Here is a 24,738-nt window from a genome sequence, read left to right as displayed (position 1 = left end):
AGTTACCTCATTGCGCTTTTCCTATAGAGCAGGTCTAGACAGTACTCTTTATAATATTATTTACAGGGACCCAACACTTCCCACCATAAGTAAGCACTTGGCGACAGTGGCAAGGAAAAACTTCCCTTTAAGATGCAGAACCAGACTCAGGGTGGGCGGCCATCAGCCGCTGCCGGTTGGGTTGAGAGAGGGGATGGGGGTTTGGAGAACAAAAAACAAAATTATACCCTCAAGAACATATTGAAAACGCCATTAATCAAAATCGATTCTGGGATATGTGGAACAACTTCAACACAAAGCAACAACACGCACTACCCATCCAAAATGGTGACATCTGGAGAGCACATTATGAAAATCTGTACAAAGACATACCAATAAATTGAATTAATTCAGATCAATGTATTACAAAAGAAAATCCCCAAACATTAGAAGAAACAATTAAAGACAACCAAAACCCCCTTGATTTCCCAATTACTTGGGAAGAATTGACCACACAGATAAAGTCTCTCCAGTCAAGAAAAGCTTGTGGTCCGGACAGCATTAATAACGAAATGCTCAAATGCAGTGTTGAAGTTGCTCAACATCGTACTACAGTCAGGATGTTTTCCCAACATCTGGTGCAAAGGGCTCATTTCCCCCATTCATAAGAGTTGGGACAAATCAGACCCTGCTAACTACCGTGTCAGCAGCTGTCTAGGTAAACTGTTCTGTAGTTTTCTAAATAAAAGAACACTAGATTTCCTTGAAGAGCACTCATCTTGAATGAAAATCACATTGGCTTCCTCCCAAAATACCGCAACACCGACCATGTATACACCCTTCGCACATGTCCACCAAACAAAAAATGGTAAGATATTCACTTGTTTTATTGACTTCAAGAAAGCTTTCGACTCTGTTTGGCAGGAAGGGCTCTATTACAGGCTTTTTACATTGTGGTATAGGGGGCAAAATATATGATCTGGTTAAATCAATGTACTGGAAAATAGATGTGCTGTAAAAATTGGAGACAAACAAACTGAATCCTTCACCCAGAGAAGAGGTGTTCGTCAGGGCTGCAACTTAAGCCGACTTTATTTAATGTGTATATAAATGAACTTGCTGTACAGTTGGATCAATGTGCTGCTCCTGTCCTCTCCCTCCTAGATAGAGAGGTGAAGTCTCTGTTATACGCTGATGACCTTGTTCTATTGTCTCCTACTGAACAAGGACTACAGCAACAGCTAGACACAGTAGAAAAGTACTGTCAGAACCGGGCCCTGGCAGTAAATATGAAGAAAAATTACGTCATGATTTACCAGTTTACCATAAATAAACATATCAGTGAACACAGTATGAGTTATACCTTCCTTGGTATAACCAGAACAGCATCAGGGAGTTTCATCATGGCAGTGAATGCACTAAAAGAAGAAGCTTGAAGAGCTCTATATGCAATTAAGAGAATCATTTTCCAATTCCAATTCAAATTTGGCTTCAGATATTTGATAGTGTCATCCAGCCCATTGTGCTGTATGGTAGTGAAGTATGGTGTCCACTCAGTAATCATAGCTATACCCGTTGGGACAAACATCCAAAAGAATCTTTACATGCAGAATTCTGCAGATACATTTTACACGTACACAGAAAGACACCAACAAATCCATGTAGAGCAGAATTAGATAGATACCCACTGGTAATTAACATTCAAAAGAGAGCACTCACATTTTTTAATCCCTTTAAATCCAGCCCTCGAGACCCCCTTCCATCCCAAAGCCCTCCAAACCCAAGAGCTGAGCCCAGAAAAGAAGTCCCCTATGTCAGTTGGTGCTGAGACTAACTGCCCCCCCCCCTCTCCTCAGACAAACTCTGACCAGTCTCACAACAACACTGCTTTCCAAACACCAATCAGAGTAAACCAAATTATAACGCAATGTAAAGAAACCTATTTGGAACGTTGGAAAGAAGAAACTAAAAGCCAAAGTAGATCAAAATGTTATCTGGCCCTAAAAGAGATGATGAATCGGCAGAATATCTCTCTGACCAAGATCCTGACCAACTACAGGCTCAGTGGCCACAAACTGGCAAACGAAAAAGGAAGACACAAAAAATCCTGGCAACCAAAAGAAAACAGAATATGTGGTCAGTGTTGGACAGGTGAGGCTGAGACAGAGATGCACTTCCTCCCACAGTGTACAACATTCAATGAAATAAGCAACGTTCACTTTAACAAGTTCAACTCTGTAATCTCAGATTTCAAAGAGCTAAATGAGCTCTCAACATTAAAAATACTCCGAGGAGAAGGAGACAGAGCCGATCCTGCTGCCCAATATATATCAACATGCCACAACCTGAGGACACACACACACACACACACACACACACACACACACACACTTGTAAAAAAAAAAAAAAAATTGTTGCAGTGTTTAGTTTTCACTTTTTGTATTTGTATTTTAACTGCAAGTCTACAATTTATTATTATTATCCTATCTTACTTATCTGTATATATTTTAAGATCACAATTCTTCTGTTTATGTATGTTTTTATTTTACACATGCTTTGGCAATGTTAACATCTGTTTCTCATGCCAATGAAGCCCAACTGAATTGAATTGAACTGAAATGAGAGAGAGAGAGAGAGAGAGAGAGAGAGATCTCTCTCTCTCTCTCTCTCTCATTACATATAGTAGCACAATACAAATTCCACATAGAATTTTAAAATAATAATAATGTAATGGTAGTGGTAATATTAATATTACTAAAATAATAATAGTAATAATAGTGATAGGAATAATAATAATAATAATAGTAATAAGACTAATAATAACAATTGTAGCAGCAGTTGGTGCCTTGCGATCATAGATCCAGACTCTGCAGCTCTGGAGGCAGAAACACCTGCTGAAAGCGACAGAAGGAGAGAGGAGAGAGACGAGAAAGCACAGAACTACGGGAGAGAGAAGATGTCGAGTTAGTAACATGCAGTAATGGGATAAAAATGCATACAAATGGAGAGGGAGAGGAGGAGAGAGGAAAGAGGTGCATCATGGGAAGTCTCCCGGCAGTCTAGGCCTATAGCAGCATAACTAAGGGACGGTTCAGGACTCACCTGAGCCAGCCCTAACTATAAGCTTTATCAAAGAGGAAAGTCTTAAGCCTACTCTTAAATGTGGAGATGGTGTCTGCCTCCCGAACCCAAACTGGGACCTGGTTCCACAGGAGAGGAGCTTGATAACTGAAGCCTCTGGCTCCCAGTCTACTTTTGGAGACTCTAGGAACCAGAAGTAACCCTGCATCCTGGGAGCGCAGTGTTCTAGTAGGATAATAAGGTATTATGAGATCTTTAAGATACGATGGTGCCTGACCATTAAGAGCTTTGTAGGTGAGGAGAAAGATTTTAATTTCTATTCTGGATTTTACAGGGAGCCAGTGCAGAGAAGCTAATATATCACATATCCATAAATCAAAATGTACAAGCATGAAGTCAAACTTTCCTGAGCTAATTACAGAGACGATGTCAAACAATGCACTTTCATCTAAAGCTGAATGTACCAACAAAAAGCTGTTAAAACATGTAAGCTTCACAAAGTTTTAATTTAATAATTATTATTCTTTTCTTTTTATCATCCTACCCCTGGCATGCTTGTACACACAAGTTGTATACACAAGTTATATTATTGATTGCTTGTTGTTATCTTTATTTCAATAAAGTTTATTGAAAACAAACAAACAGCGGAGCAATCATCAGTTTAAGAAAAAGAAAATATAGTTCTATTATTTTTTATAGAACAAAAAGAAAAGCTTTCCAAACATATTTGTATGTCATTTAGTATTTTCATTACACATCTGTATGGTGTTGAAGGCAATTTCTGCCAGGAAAATAAAAAAGGGATGAAAAGTTAGGAATTTAAAAAATACGTACGGTAGGCTAAGTCAAAATTATGAGATGGGTCACTTCAAAAGTCATAATTATGATTTTAAAAGTAATAATACAATTATTTAGCAAAATCTTGATATATTATGTCATAAATCTGACTTATTATTAATACACAGTTCACACTTTGGACCTTGACAACGTTTTGCTATAATTTTGAATCAAAAAGTCATAAATTTGATGTTGTTAAGCAGAATTTTGACTTAAAAAGTGAAACAATGACTTGCCATGTCATAATGTTGACTTCAAAAGTCATTATAATGACTTAACTTTGACTTGGGGTCTGATATTATTGACTTTGTATGTAGAGTCTTTTTATCATTCCTAAGTTTCTATTTTTTTTCTTTTCCTGACAGAAATGTGCAGTGACAGTGTAGCCTACAGTGTGACTTTACTTTCTCGCTGCTTGTTTGTATAACTGTAAATTTGCTGGTATTTTATGTACTTTATACTATGTTGCTTTTGTAGACTTGTTCTGTATTCATAAATAAGGTTTGCTATAGCACTGACTGCAGTATGCCTGTGTTTATGAAATCTATTTTTTAAATGTATTGTTTTATTGTATCTGTGCTTCTCAACAGAGAAGAGACTGACAGTGTTCAGACAAACGTCAGCCCTTAACTGAATATTAAGTTAAAATAGTTATTTTATATTGTCAAATAACTGCTGTCGTGTTTTCCTACATGAATCTTTTAGGTTGAAACTCTTCAAATACAGATCCCCAGCATGTGAATAAAGAAATGTATTTATTTCTATATTTTTTTTTTCAACTTTTTTGGGGATAATATGCAGTCAACATATCTTGTTTAATATTTATAGTGGAATACTTTAAAAATCTTTTGACAAAATTATCACACACAGATGATTTTATTTATTATTTTTTCCTTGTTAAGTGTCTGCAGCAGGAGGCCCGAAAAAAACAAACAAAAAACTAACCTTCACCGTGACAAGAAACTTTTTTAGAACAGCGGTACAATTTCAAATAAATATCATAAAACACTTCTTTTTACAATAATCCTGAGATTGAAATAAAAAATAACAACAGACTGACTGACGGGGAAAAGCCTCAGAGCTCCTCTTCCTCCGTCAGTCAGGACCAGAGATGTAGAGGTGAAGCAGTGAGTACAGTGCAGTCCATAAGTGTTAGGGAAATTGGTTTTGATATGAAACAGAGGTTAAATTTGCGGGTGTACACATCCAAATCACATCAACAGTGTAGGAATTAGAGACATTTTTATATATAATACTAAAGGTCCAAGGATAGTTCTGGTTTATTACAACTTGGCTCTTATTTTTGTAGTTTTGACCATCATTTCTCTCAGTAATACTAACAACGTACTCACCAACATGGTGATGGCACTAAAAGGAAGTCTGACGGATGAAGAAACACAAGCCGTCAGACAATCAGACAGCAAACCAACAGATTGACCAGATTGTCTAAACCACTTTATTTTGAGGTCAAACTGAAAGTGAGCACACGTGAAAAAACTTTGGTGTGATTTTGGTTTCTGATCTTAACTTCCAGAAGCACATTTCTAATATCTCCAAGCCTTTTATCGTCTTAGAAATATATAAGTTACAAATGCTTCCTGTCGCAGTCAGACTCTGAAAAAAGCTGGTTCATGCTTTTACTTCCAGTAGACTCGATTACTGTAATAATGCTCTTCTTGCCGAAAGCAGGTGTTAAATAAGGTTTGAACACATCGCTCCTATTTTAACTTCTCTTCACTGGCTCCCAGTAAAACAAAGAAGTGATTTTAAGACACTTCTTATTGTTTTTAAATCGATGACTGGCTTAGCTCACTGAATACACACCGGTCAGATCACGTAAAGGTCTCCTCACTGTACCTAGAATCAAGTCTAAATCAGCTTATGCTGCCTTCAGTCATTATGGTCCTGCTCTCTACCACACGAACTAAGGTCAGTGTCTTCTTCTAAAGCAGACTAAACACACATCTTCTTTGTGTGCGGTTAACGGGTAAAACCTTTATTTTAGAATCAGTATTATTATTCCCTCTTTTTATTGTAATACCTTCTTATCTTATATGTATATTTTTTATTTTGAAGCACATTGAGTCTCCGCCTGTCGTATGAATTGTGCTATATACTGTAAATAAACTTGACATGTTGGTAATAATCCCTGATTGTACAGGAAAACTACGGTGAGTACAGTGGGTCAAGGTTGATGCAAGAAGTGGGTCTGTAAACTGCGATGGATATCTACAGTGGATAGTTGGAATAATTATTATAATAATTTTTGGAGGTTTATTTTCAACCTGTCTGATCGTCTGACATCTTTTTAATGATGTCACTGTGTTCCCAGACCTCAGCTATGAACTTTGTGAGTAAAATCTTATTATTACTGATAGAAATGATGGACAAGGTTACAAAAATAAAACCCAAGTTGTAATAAAGGCAACAAATCCTACACTGTTGCCCCAGTATGGATGTAAGCACACCCAAACTCTCTTGAGTCAGTACAGAGCCATTTTTTGGACCTGTTATAAATCCATTTGTTGATGAAAACTGTGAGATACAGTTGAAACCTCCAGAAAAAGGTTAGTTATTGGACCTAGAATTAGATTATTTTGTCAAACTACTGTCCCCAAAGTCAAGAATGAACTTTACTCAAACTTCTGGACATATCCAAGAGAAGGATTCAATCAAGTTCTGAGGAATACCAGTTTGTTTTGCCTGCTATCATAAATGCTGTGAATTTATGTCATAAACATGTTAAAGCACAAGTTATTCCATATTTTTCTTTTTGTCAACAAATCCCATGAATGACCAAAACCAACAACGTGTTAGTCCGTCTCTCAATACTTTCTGACTTCCTGTCTGTGGCTCTCAGCTCCGAGCCCATTGGTCCCTACTGAAGTATACACAATATATATACAATAAATATATAATTTTGTTTTTAAGAAAAGACTCAGTAATTTCCTAAAACATCTGCTCGCTGTAGTTTTTATCAACCAAACAGGAGGAAATAGTGCATTTGTTGGGGACTATTTTCAGCGGCGGATGAATCCACATGTGGTGCTGTAGTGAGTGTTTGGGGCAGCAGGACGGTGTGTGTGGGACGGAGTCAGAATAAACTACAGTGTGTGTGTTCATGGTGATGAAGGAACATGTCACCCAGTGCAGCAGAGCGGCTCGCTGATGTGATTTAATAGTTTCTGGACAACAGTGGAGCTCTGTGGCTCAGAGGAGGAAGACACATCAGGCTGTGACACACACATAATACTGTTAGTAGATCAATTCATTGCTGGTTTTGTATTTTCGTGGGATTTGTTGACAATAAGAAAAATCTAGACTATCACCAGACTTGTGCTTTAAAATGCTGGTATAAATCTCGTTTTTGACCCTAAAATCTGGTCAAACACGAGTCGATGTGTGTTTTTTCACCTCTGCCACATCTCTGATCTCAGAGTTCATCAATCTCACATCCTGAGATGCAACTGAAAAATAATAAAAACTAATAATCACTGATGACTAATGATATAATAATTAGCCACCACTATAATATAATTGACTAATAATCAGAGGAAAGTTACAGTTCAGTTTGTCCTCTGTGAAGTGTCCTCAGTCCAACACGACCTGTTAGCGGCAGAAGCATCGCAGCCACTCGGGAGGATTTTCTCCGATCAGTTTTCAGGCCGGCGTCAGGGCCATTTGGGTCAGAGGTCAGGGGTCAGGGTCACATCATATCAGGTCTGAGGGGCCACTGCGGGGCCTGGAGGGGTTAGGAAGCGTCCTGATGGCTTTTACAGGGTCAAGTTTAAGGGGAAGGGTCAAGTTTGGGGTCAACGGGCCTGAGAAGTGACTGGAGGACGTGTGTTTCCTCTGGGTCACATTTAGGGCAGCGAATCAGGGAAATTTGTACAAATGAAATGTCTGTTATTCGTAGGAATGTGTATTTAAAAAATGACAGACCAAAGCAACCACTAACCTCATCAAAAATATTTTACTTGAGCTTAACTGACCCCAAACAGGGATCGAAATTCATTAATGTGACAAAATACTGTTGGATTTCACAGGTTTAATATAAAAATGTGTCTTTTTAAGCAGAGCCATGAATACTGAGGTCTTTGGTCTTATTGGATTGATGACTGGGATGGGCCAAAGTTGCACATTGTATAGGGGTCATTATCCATTTCAGAAAGGACAGCCCCTAAATGACACAATTGGTTATCATCTGTGTCAATCAAAGAAACCCTGCTGGTTATAATTTAAAGGGACACTTCACCAATTCTAGACATGAAAATCAGTTTCTTAGTCACGGTTAGTCCTCCTCAGCCCATGAAAACAGTTGTAAAGTGTCTTCACTGACTCCGTCTTCTGTGAGGAGTAGTTCTGTCAAATCTGAGAAAACAACCCTGTTGATGTCATAGTGATGTCATCAGGGTTATCTCAGCTTGGGCTTGGAGACCACAAGTTTATAACAGAAAGCCTGCGTTACAAACTGGACATGTGGAGTGTGAAAGAAGTGGGTGTTTACCAGGCAGGGAGGGGCTGATCAAAAGACACAATCCAGTTGCATTATGGGAAATGTAGGATCCAGTGTTTTTGGCACTCAAACATACTAGGGACTAGGATATCTCGGCTTCTGATGCTTTGATTTTGTCAATTCTTTCATTCAAAATTAAAGATATTTTATCTAAAAAAAACAAACTAGAATGAGCTTTAAAATCTCAGCATCAAGGTTTTGGAGAATTTCAAATGATGTCATCTGAGAGCAGGATTTAGTGATTTTTGGGCACCAATTATTGATTTAAAGAAACTAATTATGTCATTGGAGGTTCCAAGTTACTAATCTGGGGGAACAAATCACACAAATTGTTAATACGGGGGCACAAGTTTCTAATTTATAAAAAAAGAAATCCTACAGGGCTCAGTAAATCTGGCATATTCTTTTCGGGCCTGATGGGGGGGGTCACAGGGGACCTGATGTATTTTTTTGGTGTGTTGGGATGAAGGGAACAGAGTCATCGTTTAGGCCTGCGGGGGCGACTGCGGGCTGACCATGTCGTGCAGCTTCCTGATGTGTTTCTTCAGATCAAAGTTCCTGCAGAAGCCCTTGCCGCAGGTGGGGCAGGTGAAGGGCTTCTTGTCGTTGTGCGTGTGCATGTGGAAAGTGAGGTTGTACACCTGGTGGAACGCCTTGCTGCAGATCGAACACTTGAACTGCTTCTCCCCGCTGTGCGTCAGCTTGTGGTTCTTGTAGTTTCCTGCACGAAGTCAAAGGACGAGAAGTCGGATCAGGACGAGAAAGAACAAGAAAACTCAACGCACTTTGACAGTTTGTTCAGTTTTATAGAAAAATAATGAATGATACGTGTCCATTAAGTCAGTGGCTCCCAACCCTTTTTGATTTGGTTTACTGACGCTTTAAAGCAAAGTCATGCCACAAGTTGCAGATATCTATGAGCTGCGAGCAGTTCAAACAGAAAGAGATGTTCCCTCCATAGGTTGTTTCATTACTTTTCAAAGGCCTGAATAGGAGAAACTATTCGTTATTTCACAATAACATGAGCAAAAAATTAGAGAAAAGTCTGAAAAATACACAGGATTTGTGTGGAAGAAATGTCTTATTTCCTGTTAATCATCTCGTGACCCCCTCAGATTTATCTTCTGATCCCCAGGATGGGAACCGCTGCGTGAAGCGAACACTGACAGAAAAAGGCTATTTGAAGTAACTAAAAATTACAAATGCTACAAATGCTGATTTTATTTCGGCTTCTGCTTCATCAAATGACGATGAAGCAGCCTTTCTTTTCAGCTTTTGAAATAAGAGCCCCAAGGCTGAGTCAGTGGCTCCTTTTAAATCTAAGCTTAAAACATACTTTAATCGCACCGCCTTCCCTGATTTCATCTGATTCTAGTTTTTATCATTTATTGTGGTTCGTTTAATATTAATATACATACTTAGGTCAACTCGTATATCTAAATAAATCTCTCTTAACAGTGTCCTTTGATTGTCCATGACAGTCCAGGTGAGAGAGGAGAGGAGTTCATAAAAATGTTGATAAGCTTGGTCACCTCCAGTTTCTTTATAGACTTTCTTTTGCCCTGGGTTTCACCTCCCAGGTTACATAAGGCTGCCCTCTAATTGGTGAAAGCAAGTTTATTCAGTGTCCTCTCACTGTTAAGGTTGTTGGGAGTCATTTGCAACCTGGCATGAATACCTGCAGACACTACTCAGCGCTGAATAAACTACTTCACCTTCCTCTGCATGTTTTTCTGGTAAAAAAAAAAAAAAGTATAATCTAAATTATATGTTGATATTCTCCCCAAGACGCTGAAATTGAGCGTTAATCAAATACAAGGACAGAGCTCGTCTTAGTAAAGATGCAAATACAACATATTCTGTTATTAACAGGTCTCTATCAAAAAATAAATGTGATTTGTGTGTAAGTGTAAGTGCATTGATAGTACAGTAATTTACATGGTGTTTGTAAATGTTTTTGTTCACAATTATTATAGAAAACACCATAAAGTGTTATTTGCTAGGATTGATTAAAATGTATATAAATACAGTGGTTTTATTTTCTGCCCTTGGCTGCTCAACAAAAGCTCCTGCCGCTGCTCTACCGTGCAGTGCTGAATCACTAGACACACGATTACTGACGGGTATGACGATTTATCAGTAAAGCAGAAAGCTCCAACTGTCTGCTCTTACAATCATGGATGTTAGAAATCACCCAACTCAGATCTTGTGTCTGCAGTGGTAATTAGCAGAAGTCCATTCATAAAAACGCAGCTTTAACGTCACAGCTGTGCAAGAGAGACGCAAGGGACCGAGCTAAGTCATCTGACAGGACGATTCAGTGAATCAAGGAGACTAATTAAGTGATTTAAGGGTACAAATGACAAACAAATTAGTATCTTGAGGAAAATAATTTGTAATTTGAGGCCACCTTGCCTGAGGAGTCACAGATAATATATATTATATACATATTATATATTTAAAGATATTAAGTCTAAAAAAACTCAGCTTCAAAGTTTCACCCAATCACCAAACTCTCCTGAGCAGTGTCTTATTAAAGATCTAACTACGTACATTTACTTTTGAGGCACTTGTACTTTACACGGCTTCCATTTTATGCTACTTTATACTTCTAATCCACTACATTTGAAAGGCAGATATTGTACTTTTTACTGCACTGCATTTATCTGACCATTGATTATCTGATTATTAATACAAAATATAATCAACAAATAAATGATAATGTATTATCACAGATTAAGCTACCCAGCAGTATATACGCTAATTTACCAGCTGCAACATTTAAGTCATGCAAACACATAAATGCATCAATAATTATAATCCAATAATAAAATATTTATTATTCTGCATGCTGTGTACGTTTGATACTTTAAGTATATTTTGATGCTAAATTTTGAATGCAGGACTTTTACACTGTAGTAATACTTATACTTATACTTATACCCACATGGTACTTAATTTATTTTCTGACCTGTTTTTATAGTGTTTTATAGTGTATTATATATTTTGCTAGCACTTTCTCCTGTGTGCACTGACGTAAAGGCGAGCTGCTGTAACAAAGAGTTTCCCTTCGGGGATCAATAAAGTATTTCTGATTCTGATTCTGATTTACTTGAGTGAAAGCTCAAAACTTCCTCCACCACTGGTTGGTGTTTTAAATAGCCATATAGGGAAATATATTGTACTGTATGTGCTTTGTGTAACTTAAAAAATGTCTTCTGCACCAGTGTTTTTAATGTGTTTATGTTTTGTATCTGTTGTACACAGAGAGAGCCCACAGCGACATGAAGCTGCATTCAGCATCAGACCTGCTGCTGTTCCTGTTGGTTAACTTGTGACTGCTGTTTCTGTTCGTCACTGCAATCTGTCCCTTTCATCAGATGTTGCCATTCATTTTTTAAACGGATGCTCTGACAGTTTCAGATGATTTGGCTGATTTTTTTTATATGTTTTTTTTTGGACTCCTGTTGCTTTGAAAACAGTCAAAGAGCAGACTGACAGCTGACAGATGCTTCTCACTGGCACCCAGCCTGATCTGAGCCAGTGATGAGAGTGTCGTTAAACGGCTTTCCACGAGATGCTCACATTATTTTGTCTTTCCCCGGTATATTATAGTAAAAACACATGGATTTCTGCTGAATTTATAACTGCTTCTAGAAATGTTGAAGATGAGAGTGAAGAGTGTGTGTTTTCTCTATTTACTTTAGAGGGATGGAAAATATCTTTTATTATAACACATACTGTAGCTATACAAACATGCTGTGTAATGTGCATAGAAATCATTACCTTAGTGGGAAAAGTTGTTTTGTAAACGATGTCATTCAGAAGTGTTTCAGTCAACATGCTGAGTGTTGCAGATAGAACTACACAAATATTAAATATATATATATATATATATATATATATATATATATATATATATATATATATATATATATATATGGTTATATTGTGTCTTCTAATTGCAGAGCAACAGCTCTGATCAGGCCATGTGTTTGAGCTCCAGTTGGGTTTTTACTAAAAGCTTTGCTTCCCTCCGTTTCCTCACCTTTCTGATGAAATCCTTTCCCGCAAAACTCGCACACGAACGGTTTGTATCCCGCGTGGATGCGCGTGTGCGTGTTGAGGGTGGAGCTGCGGTTGAAGGCTTTCCCGCACTGGTTGCACTTGTGCGGTTTTTCCTGGGAAAATAAAATAAAGCGTAAATCAAATATTATCACGGTGGGAAAGCTGCACATCACACAGAAATATTCGAGAGTAGTATGGATATATATATATATATATATATATATATATATTATTTTAGGAACTTTACAGTGAAGTAGATCTTTACTTTAATGCGTCTGTGTGACGTCACTATTTACAGATATTACAGGGAATCTTATTTTTTAAATATTAAATGAGCTCACTTTTTTTTTTTAGCAGCGGAAGCATCAGCCTGGGAATATTGTGGGAATATTGTGGGAATATTTCTGTATGATTGGAGTCACGGTGACGCCACAAACCGGCTGAGCAGAGGCTCGAGGCTCACACAGTGTGTCCACGAGCCTGTCCAAAAACGCGTTGATTTCTATTTATTTACACAAAAAATGTATTTTTTTTTAATCAAAGGGAATTTGTTTTTCGTTTTGCAGGATTAAAACAGAAACGAGGACACATGCACAAAGTGCACCTTTAAACCTGAAACACGCTCACTCCGCTTCATTCAAAGTCTCAGACGGTTGGGCAGTGCAGTCCCTTCACAGTGACTGACAGGTCTTTTAATACAGTAACACAGTTATGAATGCGTCCGCTGTTTCAGATCTGCTAACAACCACAGAAATCAGGCCTCTGACGATAAAATCAGGGGGTTTGATGCGTTACAGAAAAATGTTGCTTTTCTTCGTTTTATTAATTTATTTTCTCTGCGCGTGAATCATTTTTATGGCAAAAGCATAACAATAAATGACACAAAAAAAAGAAAGAAGAAGAGAGAAATAAATAGGCCTGAGGCTCAAACGTAGGCTCACGCGACACCGACAGCAGGGAAGAAAATTAAAATTCACGTAAAAAACGATTGGGCTGAGTAAAACGTTTTTAAAAGCGACGCTGGTGAACATTTCGCTTCCGCACCTGGAGCCAGGTTGTTAGTCTGGAGCTGAAGGAGGTCTCCTACCTGAGTGTGGATGATTTTGTGCCGGCACAGCGTGCTCGCCTGGCGGAACCCTTTCCCGCACACTTTGCACACGAACGGCCGCGCGCCGGTGTGCACGGGCATGTGGCGCGTCAGGTTGTAGTGCGCGTTAAACACCTAAAAGAGAAAATGGCAATGTATTAATGATAATAATAATAATAATAAATTAAAAGCATCAAACACATCAGAAGTGCGTCTCCGCACAGCAGCCATCAGCTGCTCCACCAAACCCCCGCCCCGTCTCCATCAAGTGGCTCGTGGTCTTTTCCATTAAAGCTCTTTAATTATCAGACTGAGTCTAATTAAAGGTAATCTGTCAGGGGTCACGGACTTTGAATAAATGCATCGGGTCGTTTAAAACCCCCCCACGTAAACCCGCACCATCAGAGACACGCTCAAATTCCCAAACAACACGTGTCATTCAGAATATTTGACGTTTTTAATGAATCATTAGGCCTAATGCCGATGAAACCGAGACGTTAACGACACGCAGGCTGTCTCCGCGTCAACGGGCAACGTTTCCGTTAAAGCTTCCCTCCCCGAAAACCGTCTGCACATCCAGCTTTTCGAGGTGCAATAAAAGCAGAATCTCACAGGACGGCCGGAGCCAGGAGTAAAAAAAAAAAAAAAAATACATCCAACCAAACACTTCTGAGATGAGACGATTTTAATTTATCGTGAAAAGAAAGTTTCAATAAAGCAAAGTTTTGTTTCCATATTTAGATAAAAAACTAATTATAACTCTAAGAAACAGCCAGTCTGTAATTCTTCAGCTCTTTATATCACAGACATCAATAATTTCCCTCTGACTTCAAACTCACGCGTTTAATGACCCCTACAACCAATAATCTATCACTCTGATCAAATCTAACAATCGACTTCTCCTTCGTTTCATTTTTCTTTTTGTTATCCCCAAAGACCGTTTGAATAATACGGAGCATTTCTTTATTCCACCCTGAAGAAAATGGCAGAAATCCCTCAGAAGAACGTGAACTTAAAGTCTCCGGTTTTACTGTTTAATAGCAGAAGGAGCCGCAGTGCGGGAGTCCCCCCTGCGGTTGTGATGAACCAGACAAACCTTCCGTGCAGGACTCACCTTGCCGCAGACCTCGCAGGTGAAAACTTTGGGCTTGCTGCCGGGGCAGGAGCCGTTCAGCCGGGCCGCCGTCGCGGAGCCCTTGAAGATCTTGTCGGTGAGGATCTGGTCCCGCTCCTTCATGTAGTGCTGGATCTGGCTCTGAGACAGCTCCTTGAAGGCCTGCACGCTGGACACCGGGTACCGCTCCCCGGCCTGCTGCAGGCCCGGCTTGCTTTTCTCCGCCATGAAGGCTTTGTGCCGGGCGGTGAGCAGGTACGAGGCCATCGGGTGCAGGTTGACCAGGCCGGCCGGCGGGGGACACGCACCGCTTTCCCCGCTGCAGTTCAGGTAGCACACGGTGCCCATGGTGGGGAAGGAGGACTGGTTTACCACCCGGGGTCTGAAGAGTTTGTACTGGCCGGCGGTTTGGCTCACAGCGGAGTCCTCCTGCTGGTTCTTGTAGTTCAACCCAAAACCCAAAAAGTCTGCGGGAGCGGCGAGAGAAGACGCGTCAAAGTGGCCCGGATCCAGCCCGGTGATGTTGAGCCGGTGGCCCGGTTCGTACCCGAGCGGCACCAGCGGGATCATACAATGCAGCGAGGACGGACAGGCGTCGGGTTTCCCCACGGGGGCGGACTGGAACCAGCTGGGGAGCGATATCGACTTGGGCTCGGGCGTCCTGGCCATAATCCGGTCGATGGAGAAAGCGAGAGGCTTGCTGCTGCTACCGCCGGAGGTGAGCATGTCGGAGCCCGCGGGCTGGCTCCCTGAAGCCGGGGGGGAGCCGAGGATCCCCGCTGGGCGGCGGAGAGGACCGTCCATCACCTCCGCATCAACCGCGCCGCGACAACAACAACAAGAAGCCGGGGGTCGGTGCTGCTCCTCACCGGCCCGCAGGAAAGGGCATCATTTGCCGGGGAACCCCCCCCTCAAAATCACCGGCCCCGTTCCCCAGTTTATTGACGACAATCAGGGCGGCCGCGGCTCGCTCGATAACAGCGAGACCTCGCCGATCGTTACCGTCCAGGAACAAGAGCGGAAAAGTAGATAATTTGCTCAATTCTCCTCCGTCGATTCTCTGCACTTATCGCCGCTGGAGGACGAGGAGGAGAGGAGGAGGAGGTTGGCCCTTTACTTGGCAGGACTCCTGCTCAACTGGAAGGTATCCGGTAAATCCCAGGTCCCCTTGTGGCTTCGCGTGACATCATTGTTGTAATTTTTTTTTTTTTTTTTTTTTTTTTTAAATCGCAACAAGCCAGACGCGCAGCGGCCGCGGGGTCAGGAGCTGTCAGAGCTTTAGATCAGATTTGGACGCATCTTTGGCTCCAGAAACCCAGCCCTTTTACGCACGGCTCAGAGAGACACACGGCTGTCGTGTTGGTGAACTTGAGACAGAAAACGGATCGAGATATCGAACAGAAAATGGATTTCAAGTCATGATCCCAGCCTGGCTGGGTTTTGGGGGTCTTTGAATCACAAACTTTGACTCAAGCGCTTTTCTTTTTTCTTTTCTTTTCTTCTTTTACGCACCAGATTTTTAGACGCCGAAATCCACCCGCGGCAGAAACGACTCTTCTAGACAGACTCTGATAGATATCTACCAAAAGAAGCAACGCGAGAAATAACCCGCGCGCTCTCCTCTAATCAGGTACTGTCGGGGTTTTTTTTCGGATACAAACGCTCAGAGAGCAGAAACGCAAATTCCGGAGGATGAATCCGTGAGAGTGACCGTGTTCAAACCGTCCTGTCGGGGGGGAAGCTCAGAGTGAGCGGGTTTGATGCTGAATTTTCTTTTCTTCAGGGTTTCAACAAAAGATGGAGAAACAGAAAAGTGACCACGGCTGTGGGCCCGAAGAGCGACACAGACAACACCGCGAACACAAGCAAACACAGCCGAGGAATAATTTACAAGCTGTTCGTTTGAGTCGGTGGACGTTTGTTCTTTTATTAGCGCATCACACAAGAACGATTTGAATGTCTTAATTTCGTTTCTCTCAAGTAAGGAACTCCATAAACTGCTACAAATAAAGATTATTATTATTATCATCATCATTGAAGCGTTTGACGGCCAGACAATTACTTTGAATTATTAGTAATTATTATTGGCAACACTACTTTAAATAATCAATAATAATAATAATAATTCAGGAAAGCTTAAAAAATGAAGTCTCGATGAATGCGTGCAGATAAAACGACTTCTTCAAACTGCAGAGAAAAAATCGATCATGCAGGCTGGTTATAATACTATTCATTATGATAATATAGTATTTATGACACAGCATCCCTAAACATTATTATGCATTAATATCACCTTAGAGTCTTAATGGTTTATATCATCAAGGACTGAGATTTCTAGACGGGACCTGGTTTTTTAATGGCTGTTGGTACTCATGGGACATTTCCATTAAATCACACGATTATTACCAGGCTTGTAAAAAATATCACCAACATTATGTCATTATTACCAGTAGCATATATCACTACAGACCACTGTTAGTAATATTTGCTTTTATTATATATTATTCTACATGTTTTCGTTTTATCTGTAGCCATTGTTTTTGGCCTTGTTTTTGAAAGAAATGTTTTAAAACAAGAATAATATTAATGTCAACTTTAAATCCCTCTATTTATTAGCATTTCTAAGCAGCATATGCAACTATTGAATAAACGGTTTATTACACACTATAATGTAGTTGTTAGCAGATATAATTGTTTATTAATATATTTGTCAACATATAACTCCTCCTAGTGTGGGCACCCTGCTGTATAAACAGTTAATGGATGACGACATAATAAAACACAGTTGCAGTAATATAAAATATTACAGGAGAAGTTATAATTGTTGACAAAAACTGCACATTAATAAACACTTAAAAAAATCCATCTTAAATGTTTGCATACAGCTTTTAAACGCTAAAGGAGGACTTAAAGTGTTAATAATAATAATAATACTATATTTTATTGTTATATTAAGCTTTATTGTCATTGCACAAACTAACTAACAAAGTGCAAATAGATCCACAGTTTGTAAAGATGAAAGAACAGGATGAACTAATATGGAGCGTGTCCAGTATGAAGGGATGGGACTGTGATAAGCAGCAGACACCAGATGTACAGCTCAGCTCATGTGAACAGAAAATAAAAAATAAGAGTGAAATTAAGAAGCAAGTTCTGTGTTCTGTGTGAAAAGAAGCAATTGTGTACAAATAAATATGTAAATATGAGTTATATGCAAAGTGCAAATTATTATTATTAGTAGTAGTAATAGTATCTGTAACGAATGCAGGAGTGTTAATCTGCCCTGTTTCTTTGTCTACAGGCTACAACAGCTTTATTAATTATTTAAAGCGTTTTGTGTCCGTGATATTTATCTGCTGACTGATTTGATTTCATCCTGTTGAGTGCACATTATTAGTTTATATATTAATATGAGCTAAAGCCCCATTCAGATATCTGTGGTTCCTTGTGTTTTATTTTTTATCGACTTCTGAAATGAAGACATAATCTCACAGCAGAGTGAACCTCAACTCAGGGGAAAGTGGTTCATTTTAATATCTTAATTCATGAACAATGTCTCGCTGTTTATAATATCAAGATGAAAAAGGAGGAAATCTGTTTATCAGGAACATCTTTTATTTTGAAATCAATTTATAGATTTGAATTTTCTACTTCATTTCTTTTTATTTATTTTTCACTTTGCTGGAAATCAGTTTCAACGTTGTAGAACCTTAAGTACCATGGCCATATTATTATTAAATAATAATAGTTATTACATAATAATAACGGTATAAATAAAGGGTCTTTGTCTTGTGTTTGTGTCTCTGTCAGGCTGCAGCAGCAGGACTCAGACTCCTTTTTTGTTGTAGGAAAAATATTTGATGCTCATTTTAATGGAGAGAGAAAATAGACTGCAGCTGATGGACAACAGCCAGCAGACAGTTTCCAAGGAACAGAAGCCCTTAAAAACCTCCAAGATTAAGGTGAAATGGAGAATAAGCAGCATAAAGGACGAACACAACAGAAAGCAATCCTTACAAACCAAGGTCAAGCCCTGAATATTGTGATTTTAATTAGAAAAGTGTTAAACCTCTGGGTGAATTTAAGGATTTAAGTGGCCAGCCGTCAAAGCTTGCAAACGGATGAACCAAATTCAGTAAATAAAGGGATGTTGGGTTCATAAAAGAATTGATTCACGGATGAAACAGGCCTTTTAAATTTCCTTAAACCTTTCATGTTTAGATAAAGGTGAGATATGAATGGTTTAACTAACTTTAAAGGGAAGAAGGCATTTTAAAAGCAGTTTGAAGGGATAATTGTCCCAAAATTAAAAGTGCAGTAAGTTCTGATGCAAATTTCTTTAGGAGTTATCTATACAATCTTACATATACAATAATGATCATGTATGTTTTAAGGGTTTTAACAATTCTGATTATTTGTGCTTTTATTAACAACGGAGAGACGACAGAAAAAGGAAAGAAAACTGCAGTGATTTCCTCCTTATTGTATGTCACTTTTTATTTAAATGGTTTTCTGGAGCTTCAGTGGGTTTCTTCTCTCCCTACAGGATCTTTGGATTTTCTCTTCATCATTCCTGCAAATAAACTGTACTTTTAACTCTCGCCCCCCTTTAATTCTTGACTTTCCCCTTAAAAAACCTGGCTGCACAGTTCCGTCAGATGGAAATATTCCATTGTATACACATTTCCCCAAAACTTCAACTGGACACAAACTTTATGATCGCCACTAGAAAGTGAAATAAAGTTCTGTGAGTTTGAAGTTTGGACAAACTCCTTGTGTTTCAAGAGGTCAGGGCTCTGTGCAGGCCAGTCACGTTCTTCCACACCGAAAGCATTTCTTCATGGAGCTGGCTTTGTGCACGGTGGGCATTGTCATGTTGAAAGGAACAAACACGAACTGTTGCCACAAAGTTGGAAGAGCACTGTTTGTCTAAAATATCATGCTAGCATTAACATTTCCCTTAATTTCGACTAAGAAACCCAAACCCACTAAATTATGAAGACAGGGGCGTCCATATATTTTTGCCCATATAGCGATGTTTAAAGATACACAAGAGATTTTCTTATGTTGGTCCCAAATCTCAAATTTCCTCCCAGTTTAATGTAGATGTTGTGGATTTGGGAACGCTGTAATACAACCACAAGTCTTTAATAGTAGCTGTAGCTGTTTTGGTGGCTGAAGCCAAGAAACTAACCTTTAGTGGGACTTGGAGTAGAAAACAAAAACCCACCAAGTGAACACACAGGTGCTTTAAAAACACTTTTAATAGTGACACTTCGATAAGACACCCGAACAAAACAGGTGCACAATAAGACAATATAAATATACTTCTTCATATAGGTTTTTGTCCTTTAGTTTTTGTCCTTTGAACTGCACTGACACAAACTGGATCGGACAGTCAAAACAAACGGCAGGTTGTTGCACACAGAATTTACAGGTAAAACTCTTTTTATCTCAACGACGACACGCAAACAGACGTTAGTCAATGAATGAACAGCAGTGATGAGGCGCTTCGTCCGCTCACAGCTGATCAGATTAAACACATCAATCAGATAAAAAACAGATCCACGTTCTCCTAGGACGTTCCTGTTAAAAAAAAGTCCAGACTTTTCCAGTTCGTTGGCACGTTTCTAAGACTTTGATCGATGTTGGATATGATGCACATCAGGCAGCAGCCTACGACCATGTCACTCTACAGCGCAACATTATTCTTCACAACAGTAAATATCACAATGAACAGAGATGACAGCAGATCTCCAACTACATCAACGTGTAGTCGTGATTGTGAACAATTATTCCCCAGTCTCAGAGAGATGACTCTTTGTGTTTTTGTGTGGACCTGCGGAGATTTGTTTCCTGTTTCAAAGAACCTAGAAACCCTTTTCCGGGATATTTCGTTTGACAGTGAACAACCAGAGAAGAAATATTTCATTTTTTGCATCTTTTACCACCTGAGGCCACCGGTTGTGACATGTTAAGCTACAGAAGGATTGAGAAGCTACAGCTTGGAGTTGTAAGAGTTCTACTGCAGATGTGAGACACTGAACATCAAACATTAAGCTATCAAGTGCTTAGTTTTTGTTCCGAAAGCTCATCGCTACTGCCAGACAAAACCTTCTCAAATGATTCTGCAAAACCCCAGATTACAAAGCTTCTGAGCATTAAACACTGATGTTTCATTTTACTATATCCGTGCATTGCAAATGCAGTATGGTAATTAAGGAAAAAACACTGTGGAAAGTGTGATTAAGGTCAAGTTAAAGGACACTCCTGGTTTATTGCAATTTGGGTCTAATTTCCGTACGTGACCATCAATTTATGATAACAAGTTATTGGACGTCCGATAGCCCAAGAAACACGGGCAGTCAGACCCTCAAAGAGGTTGGAAACAAACCCCCAGGTTAGACAAACTTACGAACAGTAAAATTGTTATCCTCCGTTATAAACATCCATCATAGTTAACAGACCCACTTCCTGCTTCAACTTTGACCTACTGTACTTATCGTAGTTCTTTGCAATGAGCTATTATTACCAACATTTCAGGTGTGCTCACTTTCAGTTTGGTTTAGATAATCTGGCTAAATTGTTGGTTTATTTTTCAACCTGATCGTCTGACTGCTCGTGTTTCGTGTTTTCAACGTGATCCCACATCCCAGACGTCTCGATGACTTGGGTGAGTACAATGTTAATATTGCTGATAGAACTGATGGACAAAACTACAAAGACCCAAACTGTAATAAAACCATAATTATCCTTTAAGGTTTGGGTAAGTTTAGGCAACTAAAACACTTGCTGAAGTTTAGGGAAAGATCATGGTGATGGTTAACAAAAGCAAATGCAAATCTGTCTCCGGCATAATAGTTAAACGTGCTACATACCCATTTACCACCCCGACATCACTTTCTGCCTCGCTACATAAAAGACACACTAGCACAGAAACTTTGGCATTGGACGCAAATTGTGCGCCGCGGATTTGTCGACTATGATTGTAAGGGAACATGGGGGCACAGCGATAGCTATAAATGCAGCTACGGGGCCAAAGAATGGTGATATCGTTCAGGTTGTCGGGCCGTCCAACTTGTACATCCAGAACAAGTTAATTTAAAAACTACGGGGCATAAAATTTACTAATGACGTTCATGGTCCCCAGAGGATAAATCCTAATTCATCCTGATTTTCCTCTACCACCAACATTAGAAGGTCAACTTTTCCACTTACACCAGAAATATCAACAACTAATGAGCAGATTTCCATGAAATTTCCTGGGCACATTCTTGCTCCCCAAAAGATAAACCTTTCCTGTAGCGCCACACGCAGGACAATGACAAAGTGAAGCTCAAAGAACAGCTAAATCATCAGCATGTTGTTCATGAAGTCCTTCGGCCTAAACAACAAAACGTCGCATTCTAAAATGACCCATTTGAGTGTTTTCTGATCTGCCACCTTTAAGGTTAAGGTTAAATTTATGTAATTAAAGCTACGTGGTCAATGTTAGAGAAAGACTGTGGTCACGGTTAACAGGAACCGACATCGGATTGTTGGTCAACGTTTGTTTTTAGGTGCTATAACAATGTCACGCTACTTCTGCTTTGCACGAGAGGTTGAGTGTCAAGATAATGTAAACATAGGTGGTCTTATGTGTTCAAACAACCAACCAGTGCTGTTGTTACTGGCGAGGACTGTTACTGTGGGTTGTAATGAATGTTACAGCATCAAGGGGATGCTAGCAGGACTTTCGATTTTTACTCTAAATCAAACATTCAACAAAATAGGTTGGTTGTTCAAAAAAATAAAACCATAGCAGTATAAAGGAACATTCAAAGATGACAGTGGACAACCTAACTTTGATTAAAACCGTCAAATTGAACCTTACAATTCCAAGCATCCTGTCAAATAAAAACAAATCTCTGTAGTTGATTTTGCTGTTGCTGTCAGGAAAATGACGAAAAAGACGGCGAGGTCGCTCAGACTCAGAACTGCCGGAGCCTTTCGCGTTTTAATAAGCTACAACAAACAAAACAGGAAAGAGCTGCACTGACGCCGGTCGCTGAGCTCTACTGTACAAAGTGACATCAATTAGAGTATGGCTGCACGTTGGAGGAGGGCGGGGCTTCCTGTCCTGAGGGAGGACGAGGTTTGTGTCTCAGCACCGTGTCCTTCAGATGCCTCGCCTCACCTTGACTTCCTGTTTGTCGTACATTCTCACTCATGTACGTGTACGTTTCAACACGTATGTACAGCAGTGTCCAGGATAATGAGCATGTGACAGGTTGAGTACTAGGCTCGGGGGGTGGGGTGGGGGTAGTTTGGTCACTACCTGAGCGTTCGCTCTTACCTGATCAGGACCTTCACTCACGATGAATGATATGTAACCTCTACTGCACACGTGCAACTGCACTCTGCATGCATAACACTCATAACAGGAGAAGAAGAGTCCTAAAATATGGAAGGTTTTCGGTTTATAGAGAAAATAAGGTCTGTGGCTCCAAATCTTAAAAAGGTTTCACCTTTTCATCTACATTATAAATCACACAGGGTAGGGAAGTTGGAAAGTACTGAAAAACGGACTAAAGTATTGTTGGTTGTGGTCTATTCATGGGATTTGTTGACAGTAAAAATGATAGAACAATGCCAGCCTTATCCTTTAATTTGTGACGATTATCTTATCCAACAAACTGTATGAATCTCATGTTTTATTTTCCTCCAGTGATTACTTTTATTTATTTATTTTGAAATCAAAATATGCAGAAACCTCTGAGTGTAGTTATCTTCATGGTTGGCCAAAAAAGCTACATAACTGCTGGACTACATAATATATATATTTTATATTATTTCTATTATTACTGAAACAGTAATGACAAAAATATCTCATCACACATATGTTCACCATCCCATAGTTGTATTTCTGTAGTAACAGCTGTCTGAATTAATATGTTGCCTGTTAGCTAGCAAGATAATGTTAGCTATTAAGATAATGTTAGCCAGTTTACGTAATGTTAAATTCATAGTAGGGGTGTAACAACTCAGTTCAATTAATGATACAACTGGACGCGTGTATCTTTATCAAATTTTTTACTCTTTTTAAGAAAAAGAATCAAAATTTTCAATCTTGAGTATAGTAGACTTTAATAGAAAACACATTAACATGACTCACTAGCCAACATTAGCATACCTTCCTGTTTTTGTTTTTTTCTTATAAAAAGATACATTTATTGACTGTAGTTTCAGTTGTCATCTCAGTTTTTTGTATTTACTAAGAACTATTAAGCGAAGTGGAGTAGAGTTCAGTAGAGAAAATGCATTAACAACATGGCTTGCTAGCTAACGTTAGCATAACTTTTCCTGTACCAGGTATTCATTTCTGTTCATTATGATTAAATTAGTTAACTGTACTTCCAGTTTATAGTTAGTTTAAATTTTGCGATCATTGAGTTAAATATTTCTTGACTTTAGTTTCAGTTTTTATTGAGTTAGACTGAGTGAAGTGGAGTTCAGTGGAGAAAATGCATCCACAAAATGGCACACTAGTTAACGTTAGCATAAAACACCATGGCTATTTTGTCCAGCAGCAATCTATTTCTTTTCATTTTCAGCCATCTTACTATAAAATTACATTTGTTGACTGTAGTTTCAGCTTTAGCCTCAGTTTCAGTTTTTAGTGAGAACTGCTTAGTGAAGTGGAGTAGAGCTCAGTGGAGGACACATATCACTAACTGCGATGAAACGTCCTGATCTGTTAGAGAGGATGAGTATCAAGTAGTAACAGGGTGTGTGATGGTATGATGAGTGTATGTTTAATCGTCCTCATCGCTGTCTCTCATGCTGATACCCTGCAGGCCATCGCCCGCCTTGACTGCTGCTGTGGCTTCCTCCACCGTCAGCCGGTTGTAGATGGTCTCGTAGCTCTTGTTGTTCAGTGTGCCGTCCAGGACACCCTGCAGCCTGAAGTCACGGTAGGTCTTCTGTTGAGGTGGGAGGGTGGAGGGTGGAGGGGTGGAGAAGGTAAAAGGAGAAGGGAGGAAAAAACAGAGAGCATCTTAGGAATGCAGAGATCGG

General features: G+C 39.5%; 2 protein-coding genes and 1 long non-coding RNA gene across 14 annotated transcripts in view; 1 reads left to right on the top strand and 2 right to left on the bottom strand.

Moving 5' to 3' along the window:
* Positions 1-7,851: 7,851 nt before the first annotated feature.
* Positions 7,852-15,850, bottom strand: fezf1 (FEZ family zinc finger 1). Its single transcript, XM_044194170.1, has 4 exons — positions 14,683-15,850; positions 13,569-13,703; positions 12,462-12,594; positions 7,852-9,134 (listed from the first exon to the last, which is right to left on the bottom strand). The coding sequence occupies exons 1-4, from the start codon at positions 15,484-15,486 to the stop codon at positions 8,899-8,901; spliced, it is 1,308 nt and encodes a 435-aa protein (XP_044050105.1). The 5' UTR covers positions 15,487-15,850; the 3' UTR covers positions 7,852-8,898.
* Positions 15,851-16,015: 165 nt separating this feature from the next.
* LOC122875244 lies at positions 16,016-17,894 on the top strand. Its single transcript, XR_006377776.1, has 2 exons — positions 16,016-16,312; positions 16,466-17,894. It is a non-coding gene; the product is annotated as an uncharacterized LOC122875244 (long non-coding RNA).
* Positions 17,895-19,928: 2,034 nt separating this feature from the next.
* Positions 19,929-24,738, bottom strand: part of cadps2 (Ca++-dependent secretion activator 2) — a 228,518-nt gene continuing 223,708 nt past the window's right edge. For all 12 annotated transcript variants that reach the window (XM_044194159.1, XM_044194157.1, XM_044194161.1 and 9 more), the window contains one exon: positions 19,929-24,644. In XM_044194159.1, coding sequence (XP_044050094.1) covers positions 24,477-24,644 — 168 coding nt within the window. In that variant the 3' untranslated portion in view covers positions 19,929-24,476. The remainder of the gene's footprint in view (positions 24,645-24,738) is intronic.

This window comes from Siniperca chuatsi, linkage group LG4, assembly GCF_020085105.1.
Source record: "Siniperca chuatsi isolate FFG_IHB_CAS linkage group LG4, ASM2008510v1, whole genome shotgun sequence".
Classification (NCBI taxonomy): domain Eukaryota; kingdom Metazoa; phylum Chordata; class Actinopteri; order Centrarchiformes; family Sinipercidae; genus Siniperca; species Siniperca chuatsi.
This window is presented reverse-complemented; position numbering and strand designations above follow the sequence as displayed.

Bases quoted from the DNA above. Each gene is read 5' to 3' on its own strand.
- fezf1 (XM_044194170.1), bottom strand. From the start codon at position 15,486: ATGGACGGTCCTCTCCGCCGCCCAGCGGGGATCCTCGGCTCCCCCCCG. The intron at 13,704-14,682 runs GTGAGTCCTGCA...TTTCTCTTTTAG, and splicing joins CCTGCGAGGTCTGCGGCAAG to GTGTTTAACGCGCACTACAA. The intron at 12,595-13,568 runs GTAGGAGACCTC...TTATTTTCCCAG, and splicing joins ACAAAATCATCCACACTCAG to GAAAAACCGCACAAGTGCAA.